Source organism: Microcaecilia unicolor, chromosome 1, assembly GCF_901765095.1.
Source record: "Microcaecilia unicolor chromosome 1, aMicUni1.1, whole genome shotgun sequence".
NCBI classification, from domain to species: Eukaryota; Metazoa; Chordata; class Amphibia; order Gymnophiona; family Siphonopidae; genus Microcaecilia; species Microcaecilia unicolor.
In genome coordinates this window covers 56750929-56778187 of record NC_044031.1, presented here as the reverse complement: position 1 = coordinate 56778187, position 27259 = coordinate 56750929, and the positions used below count along the sequence as shown (strand labels likewise).

Below are 27259 nucleotides of genomic sequence, written 5' to 3'. Positions count from 1 at the left end.
AGAATTTATGTCTTGAAAACAGGGAGTCTGTTCTCCACCAGCCCTCTCTGAAGCATGTGCACACACACAAACACAAAAAAAAAAGAGGCTGGGAACTTTCAGTCATAAGCTGAATAGCAATGATCTTATATTTTAAATTGGTGAAATCTTGATAGTCACAGTAGCTTGAAAGGATCATACAACATAATAAAGCATAGGCAGTAGTTCATACACAGAGAGAAAGGGGGGAGGGGCACCTTGCCCAGCAAGCTTAGAGAACAAGGCAAGCCATTGGAAGAGTCCCAATGAAACAGGAAACTGGACATGCCTCTGAAAGAGCCTATTATAGATACTACAGGATTTGAAGTTTAAGAAGTTGTCCCAGCCCCCTCACCTTTCAATCACCCTTCTCTGTAACTTTTCTAATTCTGCTATATCTTTTTTCAGATGTGTGACCAAATGCACAAATATCAAGGTGGGGGGTCACACCATGGGCGTGATACAAAGGCATTATAATCAGTGTGTTCTCCATTCCTTTCCTAATAATTCCTAACTTTCTATTTGCTTTCTTAGCTGCTATTGAGCAAAAGGGTTTCATATATCAATGATGACACCTAGATCCTTTTCCTAATGTGAAACCTTGCATCACATAACTATAATTTGGGGTTCTTCTTTCCTACATGTTCACATTAATGTCACCCGCCTTCTGGATGCCCAAGTCTTCCAGGGTCCTCTGCAGTTTAAGAACTCTGAATAAGTGTCATCAGCAATTTAAAATTAACTCACTATGTATTTCCATCTCTAGATCATTCATAAAATGTTATAAAGCAGTGATCCCAACACAGACCTCTGGGGAACCCCACTAGCTACCCTTTTCCATTGAAAATACTAACCATTAATCCTACTCGGTTTTCTAAGATTTTAAGAATTCTTAATCTGCCTCCTATGCCGTGACTTTCTAATTTCCTTAAGAGCTAGTCATTTTTGAAGTACTTTTGATAAAAAGCCTTTTGAAAATGCAGATACACGATATCAATCGCTCACCTTTACCCACATGTTTATTCATCATAATGCTTTTGTGGTATTTAAACTTAAAAATCCACTTGCACAAAATATGATCCAGATAATGTGCAAAATCAACAAGAACATCCTGAGTAGCCTAAAGAATGCTGCCCTACTTCATATGTGTGAGCTTCTTCTAAACACTTGCAATTAACTCTAGCCAAATCACCTTTGTAAATGAGCACAGGTCATGCACCATGGAACAGGGCCAAAGGGCAAAAACGATAAGCATGCGAACCAGAAACTCATGATCTGATAAGACATTCCTGCTGCAAGCAGCATGAAGAAAGGAGCATTATCAATAGACAAAAAAAAAAGTGGTTTAGCATAGAGGGGAAACAGATGGTGTTTTGAAAGAAAACAGAATGATCTCTGAGGAAGGTAAGTTGCTAAACCTATGTGAAGTGTTGTTTAAAATAAGGTATATAGCAGTTGAATCAGAACAATACTTGGAGAGACAGTGGCAGAGAACAACCTATGTGTAGCAACGCATTCTCCCATGAGAAACTATGATTGTATCTGTACTTTGGTAAGTAATAACTTCCTTTTCTCATACGTGGCCTTGGTCTTTTATCACTCCAAATTGTGGGTGGCTGGTACATAATTTGAGGTGATAATAAAAAGACTAGAATATAACACCTTTTCCATAGGCAGAAGATTCCACAACCAAATTGAGTGGTTCAGCTAGGCAGATTAAAAAAAAAAAAAACTTTGCACCATTTCCTGCCAATAATTCCATAAGAATGAGCAATATGTCATGTCCCAATATTAAAGTGTCAAAAATATAAGTTACAAAAAAATTCCTTTTAAGTTACAAAAGATTAAGTTCATAAGTTCTGTACATGCTGATAGCATGTTCTTGGATAGATTTCAGATCTACAGCCTTAATAGATTTTAAAAAGTCCTTAATGAGGCCACTTGTATGCTTTCATCAGGTGTCATTTCTCCGATTCCTTAGGTTTGCCAAGTACTCGTTCATCACACGGTACATGGAGTAGAGCACCCCTGTAAAGAGAAATACAAAACTGTTTCAACCATGCATGCACGTCCAGGTCAGCTGGCAATTAACTTAGTGTTGAAGTATACTTTTACTTGTCCAAGCTCAAATAGTGCAGGTTGTGTACTATACGACCCATCTGTGTATTTAAATTAGGGCTGCACATCGTTTTAAAATTTTTAATCTCACAATTAATCACATAAAGGGCCCCCCTCACATTTTCTCCTGGACAGTGCAAAATATAGACAGAAGATGTAAACTCTCAAACTGACATACTACTAAACTGAAAATAAAATCATTTTTCTTAAATTTGGTGATTTGATTTTTCTAATCACTTGTTCCCTACTTCTGGTTCTGACCTCTGTTTCTGTTTCCAGGGCATCCTATCCATTCATTATTTTTTCTTGTTACTTCCTGCACTATATTCATCTTTCAAGTTCAACTTTTTCCCATTTTTCTTCATCCTGAAATCTGTCTAGTTTCCATCTCTTCTCTTCCCAGGGCACCATCTCTATCCCCTTCCCTCTATAGGCACCATCTCCTCTGCTTTTTCTCTTCCCTTCCCCCCCTCTAAAGGCACCATCTCCTTTGTTTGTTTATCCCATCCCCTATTTAAGATCCTGCATCTTCCCTCCCCTTTGCCTGCTCTCTGGCATCTCACACTCCATCACTCCCAACCCACAGTCTGGATCTCTGTTTTCTCCCTTGGGTTCCAGCATCTTTCTGCCTGTCCTCTCCACCTGCACTCGAGCATCTGACTCTCCCCAACCCTCCCTGCTTGACTTTTACTATCTGCAGCACTAGATGTACACTGGTTCGCGCAGGATGCTACAGAGGGAGGGCTTCCAGCTCACCGACAGGAAATAGGAAGTTCTGTCAGAGGAGGCAGGAGCTACATGAGTAGGGCTCCCGGCTCCAGAGAAGCAGCATTGTCTAGTGCTGCAAACAGTAAAGGCAAGATGGGAGGGCCGGCAAGGGGAGGGAGATAAGAGAGCATTCTTGTGGGGTGGGGGGGCAGCGGCAGAAGCAGGAGAGAAAGATACCAGAAGGAGAAAGCTGAAAGAAGACAAAAGGGAGACAAAACAGGTAGCAGGGCAAGAGCAGGATGCGTAATGTGATTAACAAAGTTAAAATTTTAATGCGTTAATCATTTACATGTTAAATATGTAGCCCTAGTTTAAATACAACTAAAGTAGAAAAAAAACTGGAAGGTTTAAAGAGTATTGCTATAGAAAAATAGCAATCAGCTGGTAACATTCACTGGAGGATACGTGCCTTAACTAACATTCCCCAATATCACCATAGTTACAGGTGCTTCCACTTACTAGATGCACAGTCCTCCTAGCATCTGGAAGAGATAGCACTATGCCCCACAGCTACCCGGGGCTCAGAGCAGGTGCTCATAGCATTCCCTGACTAACAGATACCACTTTCCAAATCAAAGTATACTATGGAACTTTTTTGTTTAGAAGCACTATTCACTTAAGACACTTCACAGTGCATGAACTCCTACATCCTGATTTTACAAAAGACAGGTTACAAAATGTTGAACCGAAGAACTCCATATCGCAAGGGGATATGGTCTGGGTATTTTCAGGGCAGGACTAGAGCAGGCCCATTTCAGAAGGGGAACAAACATCTGGATGTAGACCAGTTATCTGGGACATCTAGGTGTCATAAACGTGCTCCTATCAAGAAGTGCTGCAGTAGATGAGTAGAGGAGGTCACCTCAATCTCCTAGTGTTTGATATCCCCCCCCCCCCCCCTCCACAAAAGCAAACTGGTAAGGATAACAGGCTCTGTGACTGCATCAGGACAAGTTAACATTTGTGTTCCTAAACTGGAAAATATAAAAATGTTCCTGATTTTCCCTGTTGATATTTTAGATGTTTATTTTTCTAAAATGGATATTCCTGCTGCATTTAGCTGCTGCCTAAAATGTCCATGTCTTTAGGTATTTTAGAACAGACTCAACGTTGTTAGACCTTGTTCTAAAGATACTAACTGAACTTGAGAAATCCCAATTCTTATTTGTAGTTCCTTTACAAAATGCCACTCCACATATACAGATATTTAAGCATATAAAAAGATGATTCCTCCGAGTATATTAATTCAAAAGGAGTGAAGCCTGTGAAACTGGGATTGCTTTAATCAGTGAGAATTGGATCAGAGATTCAAGTGTTTGTATTGTTAAATAATTTCTGGGTTTAAAAGGGGAAAAAATGAAATCAGGTGTATGTTTCCACTAATATTGGACAATAAGTATGTTTCCAACGAAATTAATTGACTATACACCGTTTTGGGTTTGAGGAGGCCAACCAGATGATCAATGTGGAATAATGATTCAGATAAATAATAACTGGGGATAATCAGGTTAATAGCACGTTTTCTTGGTTTGCTGTGTTTAAATTGATCTCCTTGTCTTGTTTCACTCTCCCTATTTATTTTGTGGTCTAAGAAAGAGAAAGATCGTATATAATCCATTTATCTAGTTGAGATTGTTTTCTTCTAATATTGTATTAATGTACAGTCATCTCTGTATTACTGTTTGCAAGTGACCCTTGTAAAATGAAAAATTATAAATAAATGATTAAAAAAAGCATATTAAAAGAAAGTAGCATTAAATAAGCAGACTAGCTATGAAAAACTACTACTACTATTTTAACATTTCTAAACAAAACAAAAAAAAAAAAAACATGTAGAAGAACTTCACCAGAAACAGACATGTTATCTATCATAAGCTGCTCCCCTATAAGCACCGGTGGTCAAGAGTACTACACTATAATAGTACCTCGCATGAAAGACGTTTTTACATCTGAACCACATTTTAATCTCATAGCTAACATGTTAGTTTAGTTTATTTTCATTCCAAGCTAAATCATCATTGTGCCGCCAGGCAAATATGCAAAAACATGAATTATTACATCCCTAAACAACCCAAACCCCTAAAACCAAGAATTATGACAACAGCATCAGAAAGTGAAACTGCTTACCTGTAATGGAGGTTCTTTGTGGGTAATAGGATAATGTAGCCACACATAGTTATTTCCCCTGCTGTAGTCTGGAAAGCAAACCAGACTTCTCTACCCAATTGAAGTTATGCTCATATTAGCCCTCTCCTCAAGTCACTTCACTGGCTTCCTATCCGTTTTTGCATACAGTTCAAACTCCTCTTATTGACCTATAAGTACATCCACTCTCTGCAGCTCCTCAGTACCTCTCCACTCTCATCTCTCCCTACATTCCTCTCCGGGAACTCCGTTCAATGGTAAATCTCTTATCTGCACCCTTCTCCTCCACTGCTAACTCCAGACTCCGTTCCTTTTATCTTGCCGCACCATATGCCTGGAATAGACTTCCTGAGCCGGTACGTCAAGCTCCATCTCTGGCCGTCTTCAAATCTAAGCTAAAAGCCCACCTTTTTGATGCTGCTTTAACTTCTAACCCTTGTTCACTTGTTCAGAACCCTTATTTTATCATCCTCACTTTAATGTTCCCTTATCTCTTGTTTGTCTGTCCTAATTAGATTGTAAGCTCTGTCAAGCAGGGACTGTCTCTTCATGTTCAAGTATACAGCGCTGCGTACGTCTAGTAGCGCTATAGAATGATAAGTAGTAGTAGTAAGTACAGCAAAGTCAACATGCCAGACTTTGAGGTGAGCAGCTAACACCTTAAGACACATGGAGAAAACCCTGGGAGCTAAGCAGAAGCTGAAAGGAAATACCTTGTACTGGTAGTGAACCTTGTTGAATTGGAAACAGATTTCCAGTGGCCTGGATGAATAGCAATGCAAGTAAGCATGCTTTAGAGGTTGAGAGATGCTAGCCAACTATTTCAACCTATGAGAGGTAAGATTCTTTGTAGAGTATGTTCCGATTGATTATCATTTTTTTTTTAACCAGAAGATTCAGTTCTCTCACGTCTAGATTTGGGCAGAAGCCTCCTGACTTTTTCGGTATTAGGAAATAACAAAAATAAAACCCTGGATGTTGTAAGAGAGTTTTGATACTTAAAACACATCTGCTTGCATTAGGGATACAACCTCCTTGTGAAGGATTTGAGATTGGATGTATAAAAATTGCAGCCAATGGGGAAAAATAAGGTGGAAAATGAGTGAAATTTATTCTGTAACCTTGCAGAATGAAGCTTAAAACCCACATGTCCGAGGTAATGCTTGACCAAGCTTCTCAATAGAAACAGAGACAACCTTTGACCAGGTAATTATCAAAACCTAGTATGATATTTAACATTAGAGGCGGAAGCTGAAGGTTGAGACCTGTGTTCCTTGGGTCTGCGTCTCTGGAACAAAGACTGCGAAGAAAGAGGCCGAGACTAATGGGAGTACAGTTGATATCCTTTCTTGTAATGTCTGAGGGCATAGCAGAGATGGGTAATGTCTGTGGTAGTAAGCAGAAGAGGACTGCCTGTAACTTGGGGTAGAGTCAGAAGAAGGAACACAGAGTTCCTTGACAGTAGAACTTTTTTGTTTGGGATATCGTGTATTTAACCTGATCTCCCAAAAGATTTTCACCTAGGCATAGGCATCAGTGAGGTGAGTAAGTCCTCCCTGAGGCAGAAGCAGGCAGCAAAGGTGATCTGTGAGCTGCTATGGCCACTGCTGCAATTTGAGAAGCAATCACACACCTCATATGTGCTCTTTAGGAGATGAAGTGTGTATTCCTCAGTGTTAAGATGCTTAGACATCAATTCTGAAGGATTAGAGCCTAGCACATCCAAGGATTTGTTTAACTGATGAGCTATCCTTTCAGCTAGCATAGATCCAGAAAATACTTTCCTGTCTAAAAGTAAGATCTGCTGATTTACTCTTCTTGAGCGCTGCATCTAATGTTAATGAATTGTGCAGCAGTTGAGATCTATCACATCATGGTGCAGACCGCACTTTGTACTTTAATCTAGTCGTTTAGAGACAGGCTGAATGGAATAGGGGTTTTGCCAGATTTTAGACTGAAAGCTTTGCAGGACTGAGTGAATGGGAACAGCTATGCTGCCTTTGGTAACAAAGCCTTAGGCCCAGATGCACAAAACCTAACGAGCCAGCAACGTGGTTTTTAAACTGGTTCTAACCGGTTTAGTGAGCAAACAGCACAGCCAGACATGCACAAAACGGTTCTCCAAGCTCTTTTCCTGTCACGGTAGCAGCCAATGAAAATGGAATGCAAAAGTTTAATAGCCAATTACTAGACAAATGTGCATGCAATACAAGCGCACAGCTGGTTTTCCAAACGATGCACACAAGCAGTCCCTACCTTTACCATAGAAATTTTAACAGGAGGTCTGAAGCTGTTGGTCATAGCAAGTACTCCACAGCCATCTCCCCTGCCACTCCTGCAAGAGAAGGACCTGCTGTACAGCTCTTGCTTGGGAAATGCTCTCCAGCAGCTGGGCTGAGGCTCCCCTCTCCAGAAGCTCTGGCAGTAATATGAATTCTGGAGGGAGGGAAAGGTGTAGGAGTTCTTGTGCTGCCACTACCCTGTTTGGCCCCCCTGGCAAGGAAGCAAGGGCGGCAGAGAACAGAACCCCCCATCCTCCTGCTAATGCAATTTTCTGTTTAAGCAGGGGCGTGCAAAGGAAAGGTTCCAGGGCCAGCTGCAAACGTGTGTTGATTGTTGCTGCAGCAAGGAGAAAGGTTTGAAGCGCCACAGGCATGGGAAGAAGAGGAAGAGGTGTTTGGATACGCAAGGGAGGAGGATGTCAGGAGAGCTGCTGACTCACACTCCAGGGAGGAGGGAGGGAGAAATGCAGCTGCAAACAAAAACAAAAAGGCACTTGGAAAGGAGGGAGCAAGAAGACAGATTTGAAGCACTATGGGGCTAGGCAGGGGGAGGGAGAGCTGCTAAATTGGCAGGGGAAGGAGCAAAAGAAAATCTAATCTTGTAGGGGGAGATGCCAAGCTACCTAGAGGAGTTATGAACTACTGGGGGCGATGCCAAACTAAGCAGAGGGGACCCAGACAGAGGGATACGAGATGCGTGACATGGAGGAAAGAGGTGGGAGCATACTGGATTCAGTGGTAGGGACACATGCTGCACCAGGAGAGGGAGACAGACATACTGTCCTGTGGTGGGATGAAGGAAGATAAGGGAGAGATGCTGGACACACGGTGAAGGGTGGAGAGAAGAGAAACAGTGGACCATGTGGGAAAATTAGCAAATATGCTGGGTCATGTTGGACAGGGAGGGTTGAGAGAAACAAGAAGTTGGACATGGGGAGGAGTAGGGACACAGAAGGGAAATAGTGGGCATGAAGAAGCATAGGGGCAATGCTGGATAGAGAGGGTAGGGACAAATGCTGAACTGGTGGGGGGGGTGGTTAGAGACACAGAAGGTAAATACTAGACTTGGGGGAGCCTAGGGTCAGGGACAAGGGTGATGTTGGACATGGGGGGATAGGGACGATGCTAAACAAGGGAGGTGGTAGGGATGCAGAATGGAGATGTTGGACAGGGGAAGTGAGATGTTAAAGTGGAGACACAGAGGGAAGAGGGGAGAAAGGCTGTACATGAAGGGAAGAGAAAAGGGGAAACAATTTGAGGAGGCGGCAGAGAAACTGAAGAAAGCTGAATGTGAAAGATCAGTGCCAAACAGACATAGGGCAGGAGGTGAGATAAGAAATTGCAAATGGAAAGGAGGCCCTCTAAACAGAGTTAAAACGCACCGAGGAAAGGAGAACCAAAGATTGGGAACAAGATCATTGGAATAACAAAATCAAGAGACTACAAAAGGTAGGAAAAATGATTTTATTTTCAGTTTATTGATTGAATCATGTCTGTGTGGAGAATTTGCATGTGTCTGTTTTATTTCGCACTGTACAGAAGGACATGCATTTCTTTGTTTCTCTGGTGCTGCACAACATGCAGAGTCCTGAATCAATCACTGCTTTCAGTTTTTGTCTGAATGGTTTTTGCGGTTCTGTATTTATCATCAGGCGAGAGCCATGTTCGAATCTGTAACAGTCCATCTTGTTCCAGTTTCCCAGTATCATATTTACATTAAAAAAAACTACATCCTATATAATAAAACTCACCCTCAACGTTCTGAAGACACTGATGTCAGTGAAGCCAAGCCACTGACGTCACTTCCTTCAACACAGGTTCGAAGGGTTCATGGTGGTGAAGCCACCGAAATCGCCGGGCTCCGCCCTCGTGTCAAACGTGATGTCGAGGGCGGAGCAATGGCGTACAGTGTGTGGAGCAATGGCATCTGAACGACCAAGGGGTCGGTAGGTATGTAGGGAGGGAGGGAGAAGGGGGAGGTGTTGGGGAGGAAAACCTTGCTAGCGCCCGTTTCATTTGGTCCAGAAACGGGCCTCTTTTACTACTATCTCTCTATATAAACGCACCTCCAACGTTCTAATGAAGCCTCACTTACCCAACATTCTAAAAGTGAAGGGGGTGAGATCGCTTTGTGTCTGACCCGCCCACGCGTCAAACGTGATGACGTCGAGGGCGGAGCAATGACAGTCAACCAATCGCATCGCCCGGCAGCGAAGCATCAGGGAAGGAGGCGGTGCTCCCGACGTCTAGGTTTCCCTTCGCTGTGTTCCGCCTTCTTTTGACGTCATCCTTGACGTCAGAAGAAGGCGGAACACAGCGAAGGGAAACCTAGACGTCGGGAGCACCGCCTCCTTCCCTGATGCTTCGCTGCCGGAACCGCCACGGAGGTAAATTTAAAAAGAAGAAAAAAAACAAACACGGATGTTGGGGGGAGAGAAGAGGGTGCCCAGTAAAATAGAACGGGAGGCCAGGGGAGAAACGACAGCATGGATGCGAAGGGGGGGGGGGGGGGAAGAAGAGGGCGGGCCAGGCTGGGACATGGGAGAGAGAGGAGCATGGATACGAGGGGGGGGTCATGGAAGGGAGAGAGGGGACTTGCTGGAAAAGGATGAATGGAGGCGGCAGGGGACAGAGGAGCATGGATGGCCATGGATTGGGAGGGCAGGGCTCAGGGAGAGAGGGAAATTGCTGGAAAGGGATGAATGGAGGGGGCAGGGGACAGAGGAGCATGGATGGGCATGGATTGGGAGGGCAGGACTCAGGGAGAGAGGGGAATTGCTGGATAGGGATGAATGGAGGGGACAGATGGGCATGGATGGATATGTATTGCAGGGCAGGCCTCAGGGAGAGAGGGGAATTGCTGGATACGGATGAATGGAGGGGCCAGGTGACAGAGGAGCATGGATGGGCATGGATTGGAAGGGCAAGGCTCAGGGAGAGGGGAATTGCTGGATAGGGACGAATGGAGGGGACAGATGGCCAAGGATGGATATGGATTGCAGGGCAGGCCTCAGGGAGAGAGGAGAATTGCTGGATAGGGATGAATGGAGGGGGCAGGGGACAGAGGAGCATGGATGGGCATGGATTGGGAAGGCAGGGCTCAGGAGAGAGGGGAATTGCTGGATAGCGATGAATGGAGGGGACAGATGGGCATGGATGGATATGGATTGCAGGGCAGGCCTCAGGGAGAGAGGGGAATTGCTGGATACGGATGAATGGAGGGGACAGGTGACAGAGGAGCATGGATGGGCATGGATTGGGAGGCCAGGGCTCAGGGAGAGACGGGAATTGCTGGAAAAGGATGAATGGAGGGGGCAGGGGACAGATGGGCATGGATTGGGAGGGCAGGGCTCACACTCTCTCTCTCATATACAATGTCTTTCTGACTCTCACTCTCACACACTCTGTCTCACACTGTATCACATTCACTCTCTATGTGCCACACAGTCACTCACACACTCGCTTGGTCTCATACACTCACTCTCACAGAGAATCTGTGTCTCACACACACTCTCTCTCTCGCCCACACACACACACTCTCTCTCACACTGTGTCTCACATACACACTTGCACACACTCTCATTCTCACACACACACTCTCACAACACACTCACACCCAGACTCACTCTCTCTCTCACACACTCACACTTTCACTCTGACTCTCAAACAGTCACTCTCACATACACTCTCCCAAACATACACACTCCGAGGAAAACCTTGCTAGCGCCCGTTTCATTTGTGTCGGAAACGGGCCTTTTTTACTAGTTTAATATATTTCAGTAGCATATTTAAATAAAATAACTACTTCTGATGGTTACAGGTACAGGTGGGGATGGAATGAATCTTAGAAGGGGCAGGCAGGTATAAGTTAGATTCCAGTGGTGTGCCTCGACAATGTCTGCACCTTGTAAGTGTGCCACAAGATGAAAAAGGTTGAAAATAGCTGGCTTAGATATTACAGCAGCAGTCTGGGAACTAGGGAAAACAGGGTTCAAATCCCACTACTGCTCTTCGTGACCTTGGGAACACTGCTTTATCCACCTCTGCCTCAGGTACAAACTTTTATTATAAGCCCTCTAGGGACAGAAGTATCCAAATGTAACTCACTTGAGCTATCAGCGAAAATGAACTAAAATGAACTAAAGTTACTGCTTAAACTGTTGTATTTCTTGAGTCCTTAGAAGAGCACTGAAAGGTAGCATTCTTAAAAGATACCAATATCAAAGCTACTGTTTGCAGCAAAGACATGGTAAAATTAGTCACTTTCACATAGTTACCTGAAAGTTCCTATGACAAGGACACACAGAGGTCCCAGAACATGACCGGACAGGACTGAATAGATTGTAAGCTCTATGGAGAAGGGACTTATGTGTATGTCTAGTAGGGCTATGGCAGCAATAACAGTAGTATCTCAAATCCCTCTCTGAGTTCTGCTGCATACAAGAGCTCCATGTCATCTAAGATCAAATAATTTTGGATTACAGGGTTTTAAAAAATATAAGCATATGCTGCATTAAACCAACTACTGTGTATGGTAGAAATCAAATACTTACCACATGTCATTGCTCCTACAACAAAGCCCTGGGCTCCCACACGCATATGAATCAGATGAACTGACATTTTAGTGTTGCCACGGCTCTTCAGTTTGTAGAGTCCATAAGCTACCACTGCAGTAAAGCCTGCCATACCTTTAAAAACAAGAAACATTTGCTGTAAGAAAGCACAAAAATTACCTAGTATGATGCAGTGGATTGGACCTGATGGAGAGGATAACTGAAAAGCTTGTCAAATATAGCTCTGTATCACCTACAGCTTGGTTGTTAACCTTTATTTTCCCGTTATTACAGTTCTGTTTACCTGGCTATAAAAGCCTAAGATCACATAGAGGCACATAATCGAACGAGGCGCCCAAGCTTTCCTGAGGACATCCTCGCAGGACGTCCCGGCGAAGGGGCGGGGAAACCCGTATTATCGAAACAAGATGGGCGTCCATCTTTCGTTTCGATAATACGGTCAGGGACAACCAAATATCAACATTTAGGTCGACCTTACAGATGTTCGTCCCCGGTTTTCGGCAATAATGGAAACCGAGGACGCCATCTCAGAAAACAACTAAATCCAAGCCCTTTAGTCGAGGGAGGAGACAGCATTCATAGTGCACTGGTCCCCCTCACATGCCAGGACACCAACCAGACACCCTAGAGGGCACTGCAGTGGACTTCACAAATTGCTCCCAGGTGCATAGCTCCCTTACCTTGGGTGCTGAGCCCCCCAAAACCCACTCCCCACAACTGTACAACACTACCATAGCCCTAAGGGGTGAAGGGGGGAACCTACATGTGGGTACAGTGGGTTTCTGGTGGGTTTTGAAGGGCTCACATTTACCACCACAAGTATAACAGGTAAGGGGGGGGGATGGGCCTGTGTCCGCCTGCCTGAAGTGCACTGCACCCACTAAAACTGCTCCAGGGACCTGCATACTGCTGTCAGGGAGCTGGGTATGACATTTGAGGCTGGCTAAAAATATTTTTAAAGTTTTTTTTAGGGTGGGAGGGGGTTAGTGACCACTGGGGGAGTAAGGGGAGGTCATCCCCGATTCCCTCCAGTGGTCATCTGGTCAGTTCGGGCACCACTTTGAGGCTTGGTTGCAAGAAAAAATGGACCAAGTAAAGTAGGCCAAGTGCTCGTCAGGGATGCCCATGTGTTAATCACGCCCCAGTCCCACCTTCGCTATGCTTCCAACACCCCCCCAGGAACTTTGGTCGTCCCTGTGATGGAAAGCAGTTGAGGACGCCCAAAATCGGCTTTCAATTATGCTGATTTGGGCGACCCTGGGAGAAGGATGCCCATCTCCCGATTTGTGTCGAAAGATGGGCGCCCTTCTCTTTCGAAAATAAGCCTGATAGCACTACTGTCCAAGTTCAAATCCATTTTAATGTGATATTAATGAAAAAAAAATCACAAGAGCAAAAGGGGAGGACCAATCAACAAAAGGGAATACTAAAACCAATACTTTTAATTGGACAGACTTTTTTCATAAAACCTAAACCTTTCATTGTACAGACTTGATGCAGTGCAAAGGCACCTGCCTCAGGAGTCAACAGATCTACAAATACAAAAATAAGAAATATAAATACATTCATTGCTTTTCACATTTACACATATTGGTACATTCTATTTGTTGTTTTTAGTCATATGCTTTACGAGTAGCTTGAATTCTTTTTGATCAATTTTTATATTTACATTTCATATTTTATACGTTTTTTTAAATAAATGATTGTATTTTACATATATTTGTCTTATATTTTTGCATTTATGTTTGTAGATCTGTCAACTCCTGAGGCAAGCGTCTTTGCGCCAAAACATAGACCTGCATTGAGTCTGTGCAATAAAATGTTTTTGTTTTAGTGTTGGGTTTGGATTGGATTGGTCCTCCCCTACTTCCCTTTCATTGGTGTTTATACAGCACTCACCAGGAAAGTTCTGTATGTGTCAATGTGCACATGCACTCCGCCCCCCACCCAATCAGGAAGGGCAAAGTTTACTCCCAGACTGACAAAGATAATCCATAGCATGAATGTTAAAAACCCATCTCCTCTAACATTTTGAAACACAATGTGCAAAAAAAAACCTCCAGAGAAAAATAAAATCCAACCTGGCAAGTGTTAGTAAGCCAAACGTTAGAATTATCCTTCTGTCTCAGCTCTGCCTCTGGTCCCGCCCTCATTTCCGGAAGGGCGGGACCAGAGGCAGAGCTGAGACAGAAGGGAAGGCAGGCTGAAACTCTGTGCCTGCTCACCTTTTACTGCTGCCGGCGGACCCCCAGGTAAGAACTTTTAAATTCAGGCCGGCATGCAGGAAGGCGAGGGACAAGCAGAAGACTGGGTGGGCAACGCAGGTCGGGCTGCCACTCAGAGGGGAGAGAGAGGGAGGGAGGCGCGAGGGTCTGGAACTCGGCGAAGAGAGGGGGGCATGGAACTCGGAAGGGAGGGGAGGAGAGGGAGGGGGGCCTGGAACTCGGAGGGAGGAGAGAGAAGGAGGGAGGCATGGAACTCAGAGGCGCGGGGGGGGGGCATGGAACTCAGAGGGTTGGAGAGAGAGGGAGGGAGGGGGGCATGGAACTCGGAGGGGAGGGGGAGGGAGGGGGCCAAGCTGGAACTTGGAGGATAACCTTGCGACAATTCCTTAAAAAAAAAAAAAAAAAAAAACAACCCTGGAACTTTCTGGAGTTGATCTTTCCCATTAGCGAGTTTGCTCATGCAAGATCTGTCTGAGGTAATCAAGGGGTTCCTGCCACATAAAAGGGGGTGGGGGAAGAGAGAAATCTGACGTGTGTGTACATATGTAGACAATGAAGCGAGGCTAAGAAAGAAGAAGGTCTGGAAAACAGCAGATTGCAAGTGCAGAAATGATTTTGCAGCAATAAAATTATCTTGAACTGCTACATGTTGGGCTTTTGTTTGATTCTCTTGCAGTTTGCAACAATTATCTTGAACTCCTACATTTTTGCACTTGGGCTCTTTTATATACAAGAGGCTGGGAAAATATGGCAGATCAAAAACGCAAATTTCTTACCTTTGGCTGGCTAAGCCGTTGTATCATCATGGTGCTTTTATGGTTTGACTAGCTAAGTCAATATAACAAAATAATTCAAGTAAGGAAGCAGAAAAGGAGGTCTGTAGAGGGGAGGGAAAGAGAAAAGGGTTTTCTAATCAAGAAGAGTGGCAGGAGTAAGAAGAAACCGTAAATCCAGGAATCAAAAGTTGTAGAATCAGAGGGTCCTGTGCTAGACTCTGAAAATTGGTCTCTTATTTACTTAAAGCATCTTAGGGGTTGGCCCTTGCAGTTGGAGGGCTGTGAGAGGAGTTTCTTTACCTAAAGACTTTCCACTTTTTCTATATAAAGATTTCTGCTAAACTTAGTGATCCCAGGACTTTGCTGGTCCTAACCCAAAATTCCTGTATGCCAAGGCTCTAAAGCGAGGTACCTCCTCTAAAGTAAGTTTCCCTTAGTCTCCCCACAGACTGAGACCCGGTGAGACTTCCCCCACCATGAGGAGCACACAATTGTAGCCCCCTTCCCAGCCTTAATGTCCCCTAGCAGAATGGGCCAGGTGCCACCCCTACTCGTTCCCGCGTTAAAGCAACACCCTCTTTACAGCCATTTCTCCCTTTCCATTCCAGTAGCCCACCTAGCCTCAACTCGTGTGTGCACATGTGGGAAAAGCAGGTATACTCCTTTTACGAAAAGGAATGTGAAAGAGAAATAGAACAGTCCTATATTATAAACGCCAGTGTCTACGGAAATTAAAAGGCAACTTACCAATAGGCACAAATGGAGACTCTTTGGTTTTTCGAATCAGTTTTGCAGTCTGACTATCCTTGTCTTCATAAGTAGGAAGTACACTTGGATTAGATGCCATTTTGACTAAAGGTGGTAGAAAGGTAAACGTTTTAGTGAATGTGTACAGATTTGCAACTGAAAAAGAGCTTGGAAGAATCAAGCTCAACTTCAGCTTAAACCAGTTACAAATATATACTCAGTCTGGTTAGCATTTACGTTACCTTGGCTCACTGTGTTACCACATATCTGTCACTGTCACATATAAACAGAGAACCACAGCATATCATATATGAAATAATGATCAGCTTGAGTTCTAACCTATCTTAAAAACTGGGGCTCTACACTTACTTACTACCACATGTACCTTATCTACCACAATATCACCTTGTATTCATTCATACCATGTATTTGTTCAGACCGGAATCGGCTAACGCCACTAATGATAATATGTAAGCCACATTGAGCCTGAAAAAGGTGGGAAAATGTGGGATACAAATGCAACAAATAATAATAATATCATGCCACCAACTCTCCCCTAGTACAGTCTTAGGATACTGTCATTCTATTTCTTTCTATTAAGCAATAAATCCTGAACAGTTTAGATCTCCAGTACTGCATAGGATAGAATGCAGGGCCGTGCCAACACGGTAAGCGGGGTAAGCACCGCAGGGGGGCGCCTGCCTTCAAGGGCGCCGCTGCGGTGCTGCGCCACCATACCACTTGGGGGTTTCAATGTTTAATTTACCTAGGTCGCAGCATTCGCATCATTTCAAAACCCTGCCCGTCTCTAGCTTTCTCTCTCTTCATGAGTTTGTTCCCTCAGAGTCCTGCCCTCGAGGAAATGACATCAGAAGGTGGGACTCTGAGGCCGAACTCACGAACAGAGGGAAAGCTAGAGACGGGCAGGGTTTTGAAATGAAGCGAACGCTGGGTGAGGGGGGGGGGGGGTTCCGCTGGTGCTGCAGTCAGCCCTCGTCTCCTGCCACCTGCCTTTAAAGAAAAAGGTGTGAAGCGGCGTGGCAGCCAGCGCCTCGCATCTGCCCTGCTTGTAAACAAAGTAAATCTCCATTCTCCTTGTCGTCGTCGGGCCTTCACTCACTGGGTCCCGCCCTCCTCTGAGGTAACTTCCTATTTCCGCAAGGGCGGGACCCAGTGAGTGAAGGCCCGACGAGAAGGAGAATGGAGATTTACTTCGTTTACAAGCAAGGTAGACACGAGGTACTGCCTGCCACGCCGCTTCACACCTTTTTCTTTAAAGGCAGGTGGCAGGAGATGAGGGCTGTCCTCTCTGGACGAAGCTGGTGGTCGGGGTTTCAGATGGGAGAAGGGGGGGTAGGGAGGGGGCTTCTCAGATGGGAGAAGGGGGGTGGGGCTTCTCAGATGGGACTGGAGCTGAAACTGGAGGCTGAAAAGGGGGGGCAGTGGTGGGAGATGTGGGCTGGGGCTAGAACTATGGGCAGGTGGGATAAGGGGGCTGGAACTGGGGGCAGCAAAAAGGTGCAGAGAGGGGACAGATTTTGGAATGATGGATGGATGGATGGGGGGGAGAGGGATAGCAAATGGTGGATTGAAGGGGCAGAGAGAAAGGGCAGACAGTGAATGGAAGGGGGAGAGAGAGGGCAGACGGTGGATGGAAGAGGCAGAGATAGAGGGCAGATGTGCATGGAAGGGGCAGGGGAGAGAGGAGGATTGCTGGCCATGGATGGAGGGGAGGGGAGGGGAGGGAAGGGAAGACAGGAAGGCGATGCACATGGATGAAGGGGAGAAATTCTGGACATGGATGGAGGGAAGGGAAGACAGAGGAAGGCGATACAGATGGAGGGAGGGGAAGGGAGAGAGAAGAAATGATCGACATGGATGGAGGGGAGGGAAGAGAGAGGAAGGAGATGAGATGCGGGAAAAGGGAGAAAACCTGCACATGGATGGAGAAAATAGGCAGAAGCTGAATCCACTGGACAGTCAAGTCTGCAGAGGACCCAGCTTTTACTTTCGGATGTAAGGCAAGAAATGAAGAAGAAAGGAGGAAAGTAAAGAAATAAATGTAAAGGAAGACCTGGAAATGGAGTTAAGAGGACAGATAGCAGCAGAATCAGGTACTGGGCCAGCATGTTCAGAAAAACAAAGCCAACAGACAACAAAGGTAGAAAAAAATCATTTTATTTTCATTATAGTGTTTGGAATATGTCCACTTTGATAATCAGATGCTCAACGTTAAAAATGTATATTTATTTACTTATTTATGGCATTTTATGCTAGACGGGGGGGGGGGCAACTGATAGTCTGCAGGGGGGCACCAGAGACCAGGGGCGTAGCCAGACACCCAATTTTGGGTGGGCCTGGGCCCAAGATGGGTGGGCAGAAGAACCTTGCCCCATCCCACAGGTGATTTGGTCTCTCCTTCTCTCGCCTGCATGCCATATGGTCTCTCAAACATCCCCCCTCTCCCGTATACCTTTTAAATAGCAGATTTTCACCAGCAGCGAGCAGCAACTAATACACACTGCTCATGTTGGCCCCACACCCTTCCCTCTGATGCAGCTTCCTGTTTCCACCTAGGCAGAAATACATCAGAGGGAAGGCTGTGGGGCCGGTGCCAGCAGTATGTATGTCACTGCTCACTGTAGGCGAAGATCTGCTACTTACAAGGTATGCAGGAGGGACAGTTGTTGGGAATTTTCAGCTGGTGGGGCTTGGGGATCCCTGCCAGCCACATCATAAGTATGCTGCTACTGGGTGGGCCTGAACCCAGTGGGCCCACCCAAGCCCACCCTTGGCTACGCCACTGCCAGAGACCCTAGGCACGGCCCTGATAGAATGCTAGCTCTGACAACACTTCACTAAAGAAAAAAAATAATACCATCTATCAACCAAAAACCGACATGCTTGTTAAAATACACCCTTCAGTATCACTGATGTAATACCATTTCATTTCCTCCTCTACACAATACCCAAATCGCTTTTAATATTACTAACCAACGGAAACTGTCAGCCTTCCAAGTCCCTTCTTGCTCAATACAGTTTTCATAATCTATTCTATAAAGACAGAGTGGAAACCACACAATCCAGGATGGGGGAGGGAAGGGGAAAACTTTACACAATCTATTAGAAAAATCAAAAAGCAACAGAACTTCAGATCATCGGTACCGGTGGCTGAAAGCCCGAGCAAACAACCAGCCCGCCCCGCACGCCACAGTGAGTGCAAGATTAAGGACCAGACACATTAAGCCCCAGATGCACAAGACGGGACGGTGTAAAAGCCAGATCTGCGGGATCCTCGGGATCCGCTGTATCCGGTTTTTACACCGTCCCTGCACAGGGACGGTTTTACACCGTCCCTGCACAAGACCTACGGTAAAGTGGAGAGTCCGCTGTTAGCAACAGTAACCCCCGTCTCCTTTTCCACTTCCGGAGAATAGCAACACTTCTCAACCACTTAGATCTAAACCAAGGACAGGATCAGAGCGAGGCAAGGACAGTCATTCTAGCCATTTCCCAGCTGAACCCCGGAACTGGAGGACGGAATAAAAACGCTTTGACATCCATATCCCCCCCCCCCCCCACACACACCCTCGCTTAAAGAGGCATACATAACCCCACGCGTGAAGAAAGATTTCCAGAGAACATCCCCCCATGAGAAACGTTTGCACCTTCAGGACGAGCTTTCTGCCACGTAAAACAAGACATTGCACCAGTCACTCACCGGAGTTCAAAGGACCGACTAGAACTGCTCGCGCCCACTAAGGGGTGAAAAATTCTCTCGTACCAGCTGATAGCACACAGCTCTCGATCCGCGCGCGTGCGTGTACACCGGCTTTTCTACAGGCCAGCCCCCTGCTTGCGTCATCGCTAGTGACGTACCGTGTGACTAGCAACAGGGGGAGGGAGTAGGAAATGACGTATAAAGTCCTGGCCAAGGGGAGATTTACCTCCTCCTCCTTAGTCCTAGCGGTAAGCTCGATCTTACGACTTTTCACCCATTTGTAACTTGGACGGAGACAATAAGTGGCAAAAGCCATGGGGCATACAAATGGTCCTAGCTAGAAAATTAGAAACACAGACGGACAGACTGTTAAAAAAAAACAAAGAAATCTACCGGACTGCATAGGCAGGGGCCATGTTTGAAATGGGCTGACGTAATCGCCATGTGCCGCCCCAGCCTAACATCCTTGGCTTTAACCAAGGACGCACAGGACGGAAGAATTTTTGTGCCGGCTGAAGGCAGACTAGTTCGTACGTGTGTTTCTAAGGAAACCGTCTCCTCCATTGACGTCACCCACTGTAATGCCCGGACGGCCCTTCTTCCAGTAGCTATTGGGAAAAGCAGATTGCGTGCTGAGTCATTGTGATCGTGTGCCGCGGCTGATTATGCAAATTATAGCAGTATACTGTTCATCTGGCTTTAAATTCTGTGGATTTGCCTACATAGCACATAGGGCTGCGCATATTAGTTATCGGCACTTATCTTCTTTCACTCTTGACCTTGGTGATGATGACCTCCTTGGTGTCTCCGTCCTTCTGTATGGGAGTGTTCTGTGTACTGTACAGGATTTGTCAGAATCTTTATGTAAACCCTTAAGGTCCAGTTCTACATCACAAACTTCATTTGCCCCAACAATGAAGCTATCCTTCTTAGAACATGCCATACAAAAAAATATTCAATTTGTGATTATCACCTCATGAACAGCACATACTCCACTGCCAGACGCTTTGTTTAAAGCAGATGGGTTTTAGTTTGTATGCTGACTCTATAGGATGCAGAGTCCTCTAGTCCTTTGCATTTTTATTTTGGGTGACAAGGGTTACCTTTTTTTTTAATTCTTTATATTTCTTTTAACAATTACAAGAATAAATCTTGTACCGAAATAAGAGGATTATATTCACAATATTGTAACAAAGAACATATTAATATAATATTGAAAAACAATAGTCCACAATAATGGGGGAGAGACAAGGCACAATAGAAGGCAAAGTGAACATTTAAATTTACATACAAATTCCTTGAAGGAAGATTCACAGGATTATAATTTCACAATTAAGGAGTAGTTGTCATAACCATTGCTGAGGTTGAAAGTGGAGTGACTACTTTCTTAGAGTCTAAGAAGGAATTCAAGTGTAGTGGATCAAAGAAAATATATTTCACTGAGTTAAGTTTCACAACACACTTACAAGGGAAATTCAACCAAAATAATCCCCCTAATTGGAACACAATAGGGCGTAACTTAAGAAAACGTTGGTGCCGCTTTTGTGTTACTTTGGACACATCTGGATATATTCTTACTTTAAAGTTAAGGAAAATTTCTTTTCTATGTCTGAAATTTTGTTTCAATATCCAATCCCTGTCTGGCTGTAACACAAATGTAACAATAAGAGTTGCAGCTGCCTAACCTACATTATCACCTATTATTTGTGAGAGATTCAAAGTCTCAAAAATTGGTTCAGTCCCTTCTGAATCAAGTTGTCCATCTAGGCTTAATTTCTTATATGGTTTTAAATAGTAAATACTTGAAATTGGTGGACACGCTTGTTCAGGTATCTTTAAGATATCAAACATATATTTCTTAAATGTTAATAAAGGTGCAACCATTTCTTGTTTGGGGAAATTTATTACACGTGGAGTCTTCGATCTCTGTTGATTTTCTAAATTTTCAACTTTGTAGAAATTTGTTCTCTTTTATAATGTTTGCTTGGACTTGGGATAATTTAATATCCTTAACATTTTCCTCATATTTTTCTTCAATAGATTTTATTTGTTTTTCCAATTTTGAAATAGTTTCATTAGGGCATAGGCGTAGACTGGGGGGGGGGCGAGGGGGGGCAATGCCCCCCCAAACGACGCGAGGCGCCGCCGCGCCATTAGTTTAAAAAAAAAAAAAAAAAAACCACATGCAGGCACGCGCTCCTCTCGGTCCGCTTGGCTTCCCTGCCCTCTCTATCTGCGTCCCGCCTTCCTCTGACGTCATTTCCTTTCAGGCGGGACGCAGACAGAGAGGGCAGGGAAGCCAAGCGGACCGAGAGGAGCGTGTCCGTCTACCCCTCTCTCTTCCTCCCTCCCTCCGGCGCAGGCAGCAGTCTTCCAGCGTTCCTGGCAGCGGTAGCGTTGTACACGCTGCCTTTGGCTCTGCCCCAAAGCCTTCTCTTCAAGTTCCTGTTCCCGCATAGGTGGGAACAGGAACTTGAAGAGAAGGCTTCCGGGGCAGACCGAAGGCAGCGTGTACATCGCTACCGCTGCCAGGAACGCTGAAAAAGCTGAAGACTGTTGCCTGCGCCGGAGGGAGGGAGGGAGGAAGAGAGGGGGTAAACGGAGTCACGATCTTGGACCTCGCGGGGGGGGGGCAGTAGAAGATGGATGGGACTGGGAGGGGTGGGAAGCAGAGGGAAGGAGCAAGAAATGAATGGGCCTGGGAGGGGTGGGAAGCAGAGGGAAGGAGCAAGAAATGAATGGGACTGGGAGGGGTGGGAAGCAGAGGGAAGGAGCAGGAGATGAATGGGACTGGGAGGGGTGGGAAGCAGAGGGAAGGAGCAAGAGATGGATGGGACTGGGAGGGGTGGGAAGCAGAGGGAAGGAGCAGGAGATGGATGGGACTGGGAGGGGTGGGAAGGAGCAGGAGATGAATGGGACTGGGAGGGGTGGGGAGCAGAGGGAAGGAGCAGGAGATGAATGGGACTGGGAGGGGTGGGAAGCAGAGGGAAGGAGCAGGAGATGGATGGGACTGGGTGGGGTGGGAAGCAGAGGGAAGGAGCAGGAGATGGATGGGACTGGGTGGGGTGGGAAGCAGAGGGAAGGAGCAGGAGATGAATGGGACTGGGAGGGGTGGAAGCAGAGGGAAGGAGCAAGAGATGGATGGGACTGCGAGGGGTGGGGAGCAGAGGGATGGACCAGGAGATGGATGGGATTGGGAGAGGTCAGGCACAGCAGAGGGAAGGAGCCGAAGATGGATGGGACGGAGGGATGGTGAGCAGAGGGAAGGAACAGAAGATGGATGGAACTGGGAGGGTTGGGGAGCAGAGGGAAGGAGCAAGAGATGGATGGGACTGGGAGGGTGGGGAGCAGAGGGAAGCCTACTGGAAAGAAGACACTGCATAAAACAGAAGACACTGGGATCAAAGCGAATAGAAAAACTAAATGATCAGACAACAAAGGTAAATAAAAGTATTTTATTCAAAATTTATTAATTGAAATGTGTCAGCTTTTTGAAATATGCATCTGTGATATTTTGCCTGTAAATTTCATTTCCTTCCTCCATATTAGCATATTCATTTGCATATTTATATATGCAAATGATATGCTAATATGCTCCGCCCATTCTTTGCCCCCCCAAATGAAACAGTCAAACTACGCCTATGCATTAGGGGTTTGTACTTTTTGAGTCAATAACACCAGTTTTTGGGAAAAAGATGATTCCAAAGTCAAAAAGGCGTCCCATATTGTCTCTAAAGTAATGGTTGAAGGTTTAGAAAGAAAAGCGGACTTACTTAGTGATAAAGAAACTTTCTCAGAGTCTTTGGAAGCAATCTTCTTTTTTTCAACAGATGTCCATTCAGAAACGCCGTCGCCATGCTGGTTATCGCCCTTCTCCATCGGGGCGTTCTGCAATCGATTACGGGGGTCTGGCCCTGCTGCAGGGATTGCTGCCCCCGCTTTGGAGGGTGTAAAACCCTGTACAGAAACCTGGTCGATAGCTGGCATTGGCGGCAGATACCTCAATTCAGGGCTGAATGAGATGTTAGCTTCTAGTTGTGGAGGTGTTTCACCTTTCTCCGCCTCCACAAACAGCGAAGAATCACAGCTTCCCTGTGCTGGAATCACAAAGCGGTCCATCGTCCCTATTGCATGCGAGGCAGATGCCGCAGGGCCTGGCCTTTGTTTGCCTCTCCGCTTGGGCATTTTTAAGGTAGAAATTATTTACGTAGAGAAATCTGTTTAAATTCAAGTTCAGGAACTACTTCAGTGTGCTCCCTTCAGGACGCCATCTTGAATCCCCCGAAAAGGGTTACCTTTAGCAGCTCTTGTTCCAGAACCTGCTTTCAAACAAGCCAGACATTTTACAAAATAACACAAAAACCTGTAAAACGACATTCAAAACCTGTACAGGAAAAACTTACCAAACCATAACAGCCCTGATCTACCTATGAAAAGACAGTGTTATAAATATTAGACTGGACCCTAGAGCACCTGTAAACCTACTACTGAGAAACTGGAACAAGCTGGACTGTTACACAATATTACAGAGACACTACATTTTAGCACAATCCTTCACCTCCGTCAGACATGCAGAACATGGACAGACCCTCACCTGATACAAAATAGGGGATCACAAAAGCTGAAATGGGGACCCCCAAGTAAGTCAGACTCTACAAGCAGGGAAAATACTGGTAAAAGAGAAACAGAAATGCATTTTCTCCTGTACTCTGCGATATACAAAAATAGAAAAGATTTCCCAAAGCAGATACATATTAATCCTTAAAAAGTATTAAATAAAAATAATTTCTTTTTAATTTTTATTGACTGGGTATTTTTCTAATTGGGTTGGTCCCAGTCTGTTCCACTATTTGTGTTGGTCTTCTAAATTTTTTCCAGCTTTGTCTTTCCATTTCTTCTCTATAGCTATCTGGCACTGATCTTTCTTTAGAAAAAAAAACAGGTTTCTTTTTTAATTTTCTCTTCTTAGCCTCTATACCCACTCACAGACCTGCCAAGTCTCCTGCTTTCACGGGCCAAGAAATCGGGAACGCCCACTGAGTGGCTTCCCATCCAGTGACAGCAGGAAGTGCTTCATTAAATTACTATCTCCTGCTACCACTGATCCCACGCCCCACAGCAGCAGGAGATGACGTCTTATGAAAGCATTTTCTGCTACTGCTGGACAGGGAGACCACTCCTGTAGCCACTGACTGCAAATCAGTTATGCTGGGGGTGGAGAGATGGGTGGAGTTGTGGGTGAAGCATTGGGTGGGGTGGGCGGGGCTGGGATGAGCTGGGGGCGGACCCTAAATCTCCCGCTGAGTGGATCGGCCTCCTTGGCAGCTCTGCACTCATACTGTATATGATTTTTTAGCTCTCACCCTCTAGCACTTAGCCACCTTTTCTCCTCTTATCTCCCTCTAATCCTCTCTTCAGCAATTCCGTTGACCCCTCTGTTTTTCTCCTTCCCCAGTCTGCTAATCCCCCCTCTTTCGCCCACTCATTTCTATCCTCTGTACCCACCCTCTCAGCCCTCATCTACCCTCCACTGCTTCTCATCCCCAGCGCCATCTCTGTCTCTCTTTCTTTTTTTTGTTTCCAGGCCATTCTATCTCTTACCTTCTACCCCATCTCCTGTTGCCTTTCTTTGACATCATTAACTCCATTTCTACTCTCACTCAACCACTTGGGACTTAATTCCTTCTTCTCTCATATTCTTCCACAGCACTCCGTCCTGGCCGTGGTCACACATGCAGAACACAGAGAGCCCCTGTTCAAATACAGGATAAGCAACCACAAACTAATAGTACTAATGCAGACAAAAATTAAACTGAAACCCGAGATACCAGACTCTACATTCAGTGGAAGGAGACAGAGAAAACAAATAGTTCCAACTACTTCGCCATTAAAGGCACTGTGCAGCCTCAGTATTTCAAATAGCCAAGCAATGGTGCCTCTTTTTTTTTTTTTTAAAACCGCTTCCAAACCGAGAGAGCGAGAGAAACTATTGACAAAAAGAGGAAACACCTTGGTGGGCAGGAAAAACAGCCAACCATTAGAAGTGCCAGAAATCCTTCACCACAGCATTGGGCGAAGCCCCAGAATGGAAAATGGGAACCAGGCACCTAAAGGAACCCCTGGTTCGCTAAAAATCTGAGAACGAGCTTCAACATAAAAGGTTTCTTGTGAGAGGAGAAATACATCAAGCCCAAAAATAGACCTTCTGGGACAAAGCATGGTAGATATATTGCCCAGCTCAGTAACACTGAGGAAGAACTAGCTCAGGCCTGGAAAAGAAAGTAAAGACATATACTTGCTGTGCTGCACTGTCCCAACCGGAATCCAGCTGAACTGTAAAGTTAAGTCTCACAACACTCCTCAAGACTCCACACAGGGCTGCAGTGAAGGTGGGGAAGAGGGAGCCGGTATCACCGGGTGCCACCCCAGCTGAGAGATGAGGGACCCGATCTCAATGTTTTTTTTAGTGATGTACTTATTCCCTCTACCCTTGCTTATACTGTACACTCAATCAACAAAATCATCTCATTATTCTCTCCCATCGTGTAGTAAAGTTTAAGACAACCCACCACTCCTCTTGGTTTAAAGTAGTTGCCTTGTCATTTTGAAATAGACTTCACCTTACAATATTAGACTTGGGACCTCCTTTTAAGAAATTTAGGCAGGCACTTTAAATATATGAAAGCATTTTCCTGGATTCATTGACTTGTAGGTTTCAGCCACAACCTAACCTCGTCTCTGAGTCCTGTCTCTGCTACCGCCTACCCCCCTCCTTCTGTATATGATGCTTTCCATCTTTTCTCTATTTGAAATTGTATCCTAAGCCTTCTATTGTGTTTCCCAACTTTTTCTTCACTTTCTCAAACACTTTATTTTTTTATGTTTTGTAAACCATTTGGATATCTTTTGGTAGGCAGTATCAAATTAAAGTGAACTAAGAGAGGAGAGAGACAGGATGATAGTGACGGACTGAGACTTTCAGATACCTCGAAGGTGGAAGTGTCTAAGCGAACCTTTTTCAGAGGAAATAATGATCGAGAAAGGTCATAACGTTAAAAAGAGAACAATTTGGAAGTAGCATAAGAAAATATTTCTTTACAGAAAGCCTCGTCCTCCATTTTGGAGGTGGTAGAAACAAAAACCACAATGGAGTTGAAAAGAAAGTGTGACAAAAAGGACAGAGTTCCAGAGTGGCAGGAAAGTCATTAGCTGAAGACTATGGCACTGTGCTAGGAATAGAAGTGGGCAAGCCAGATGGACTTTGTCCTTATCTAGTGTGACATGCCCATGGCCTTGGTGAGATTTCACTTGCTGTAAAATTTTCCCTTAAAATTATTTCAAAGTGACCTTTGATTTTTTTTTTTTTACCTAACATTTTATTAGTTTATCAAACTATCATAAAGCAATTACATACAAACAGGTGGTGGTCATAGCTTGAGGCATATTTTCAAAGCACATAGACTTATAAAGTTATGTGGAGGGGCATAATCGAACGGGGCGCCCAAGTTTTCCTGAGGACGTCCTTGCAGGACGTCCCTGCGAAGGGGCAGGGAAACCCGTATTATTGAAACAAGATGGGCGTCCATCTTTCATTTCGATAATACGGTCGCGGACGCCCAAATTGCAAAATTTAGGTCGACCTTAGAGATGGTCGTCCTTAGAGATGGTCGTCCCCGGTTTTCGGCGATAATGGAAACCGAGGACGCCCATCTCAGAAACGACCAAATCCAAGTCATTTGGTCATGGGAGGAGCCAGCATTCGTAGTGCACTGGTCCCCCTCACATGCCAGGACACCAACCGGACACCCTAGGGGGCACTGCAGTGAACTTCAGAAATTGCTCCCAGGTGCATAGCTCCCTTACCTTGGGTGCTGAGTCCCCCAAA

At 45.2% G+C, this 27259-nt stretch overlaps 1 protein-coding gene across 1 annotated transcript; it reads right to left on the bottom strand.

Annotated features, from left to right (window-relative positions):
- Positions 1-1019: 1019 nt before the first annotated feature.
- HIGD1A (HIG1 hypoxia inducible domain family member 1A) lies at positions 1020-19498 on the bottom strand. Its single transcript, XM_030197571.1, has 5 exons — positions 19375-19498; positions 15654-15758; positions 11885-12019; positions 1681-2046; positions 1020-1210 (listed from the first exon to the last, which is right to left on the bottom strand). Exons 2-4 carry the CDS (start codon positions 15751-15753, stop codon positions 1973-1975), a joined length of 309 nt encoding a protein of 102 aa, XP_030053431.1. The 5' UTR covers positions 15754-15758; positions 19375-19498; the 3' UTR covers positions 1020-1210; positions 1681-1972.
- Between the last annotated feature and the right edge of the window lie 7761 nt (positions 19499-27259).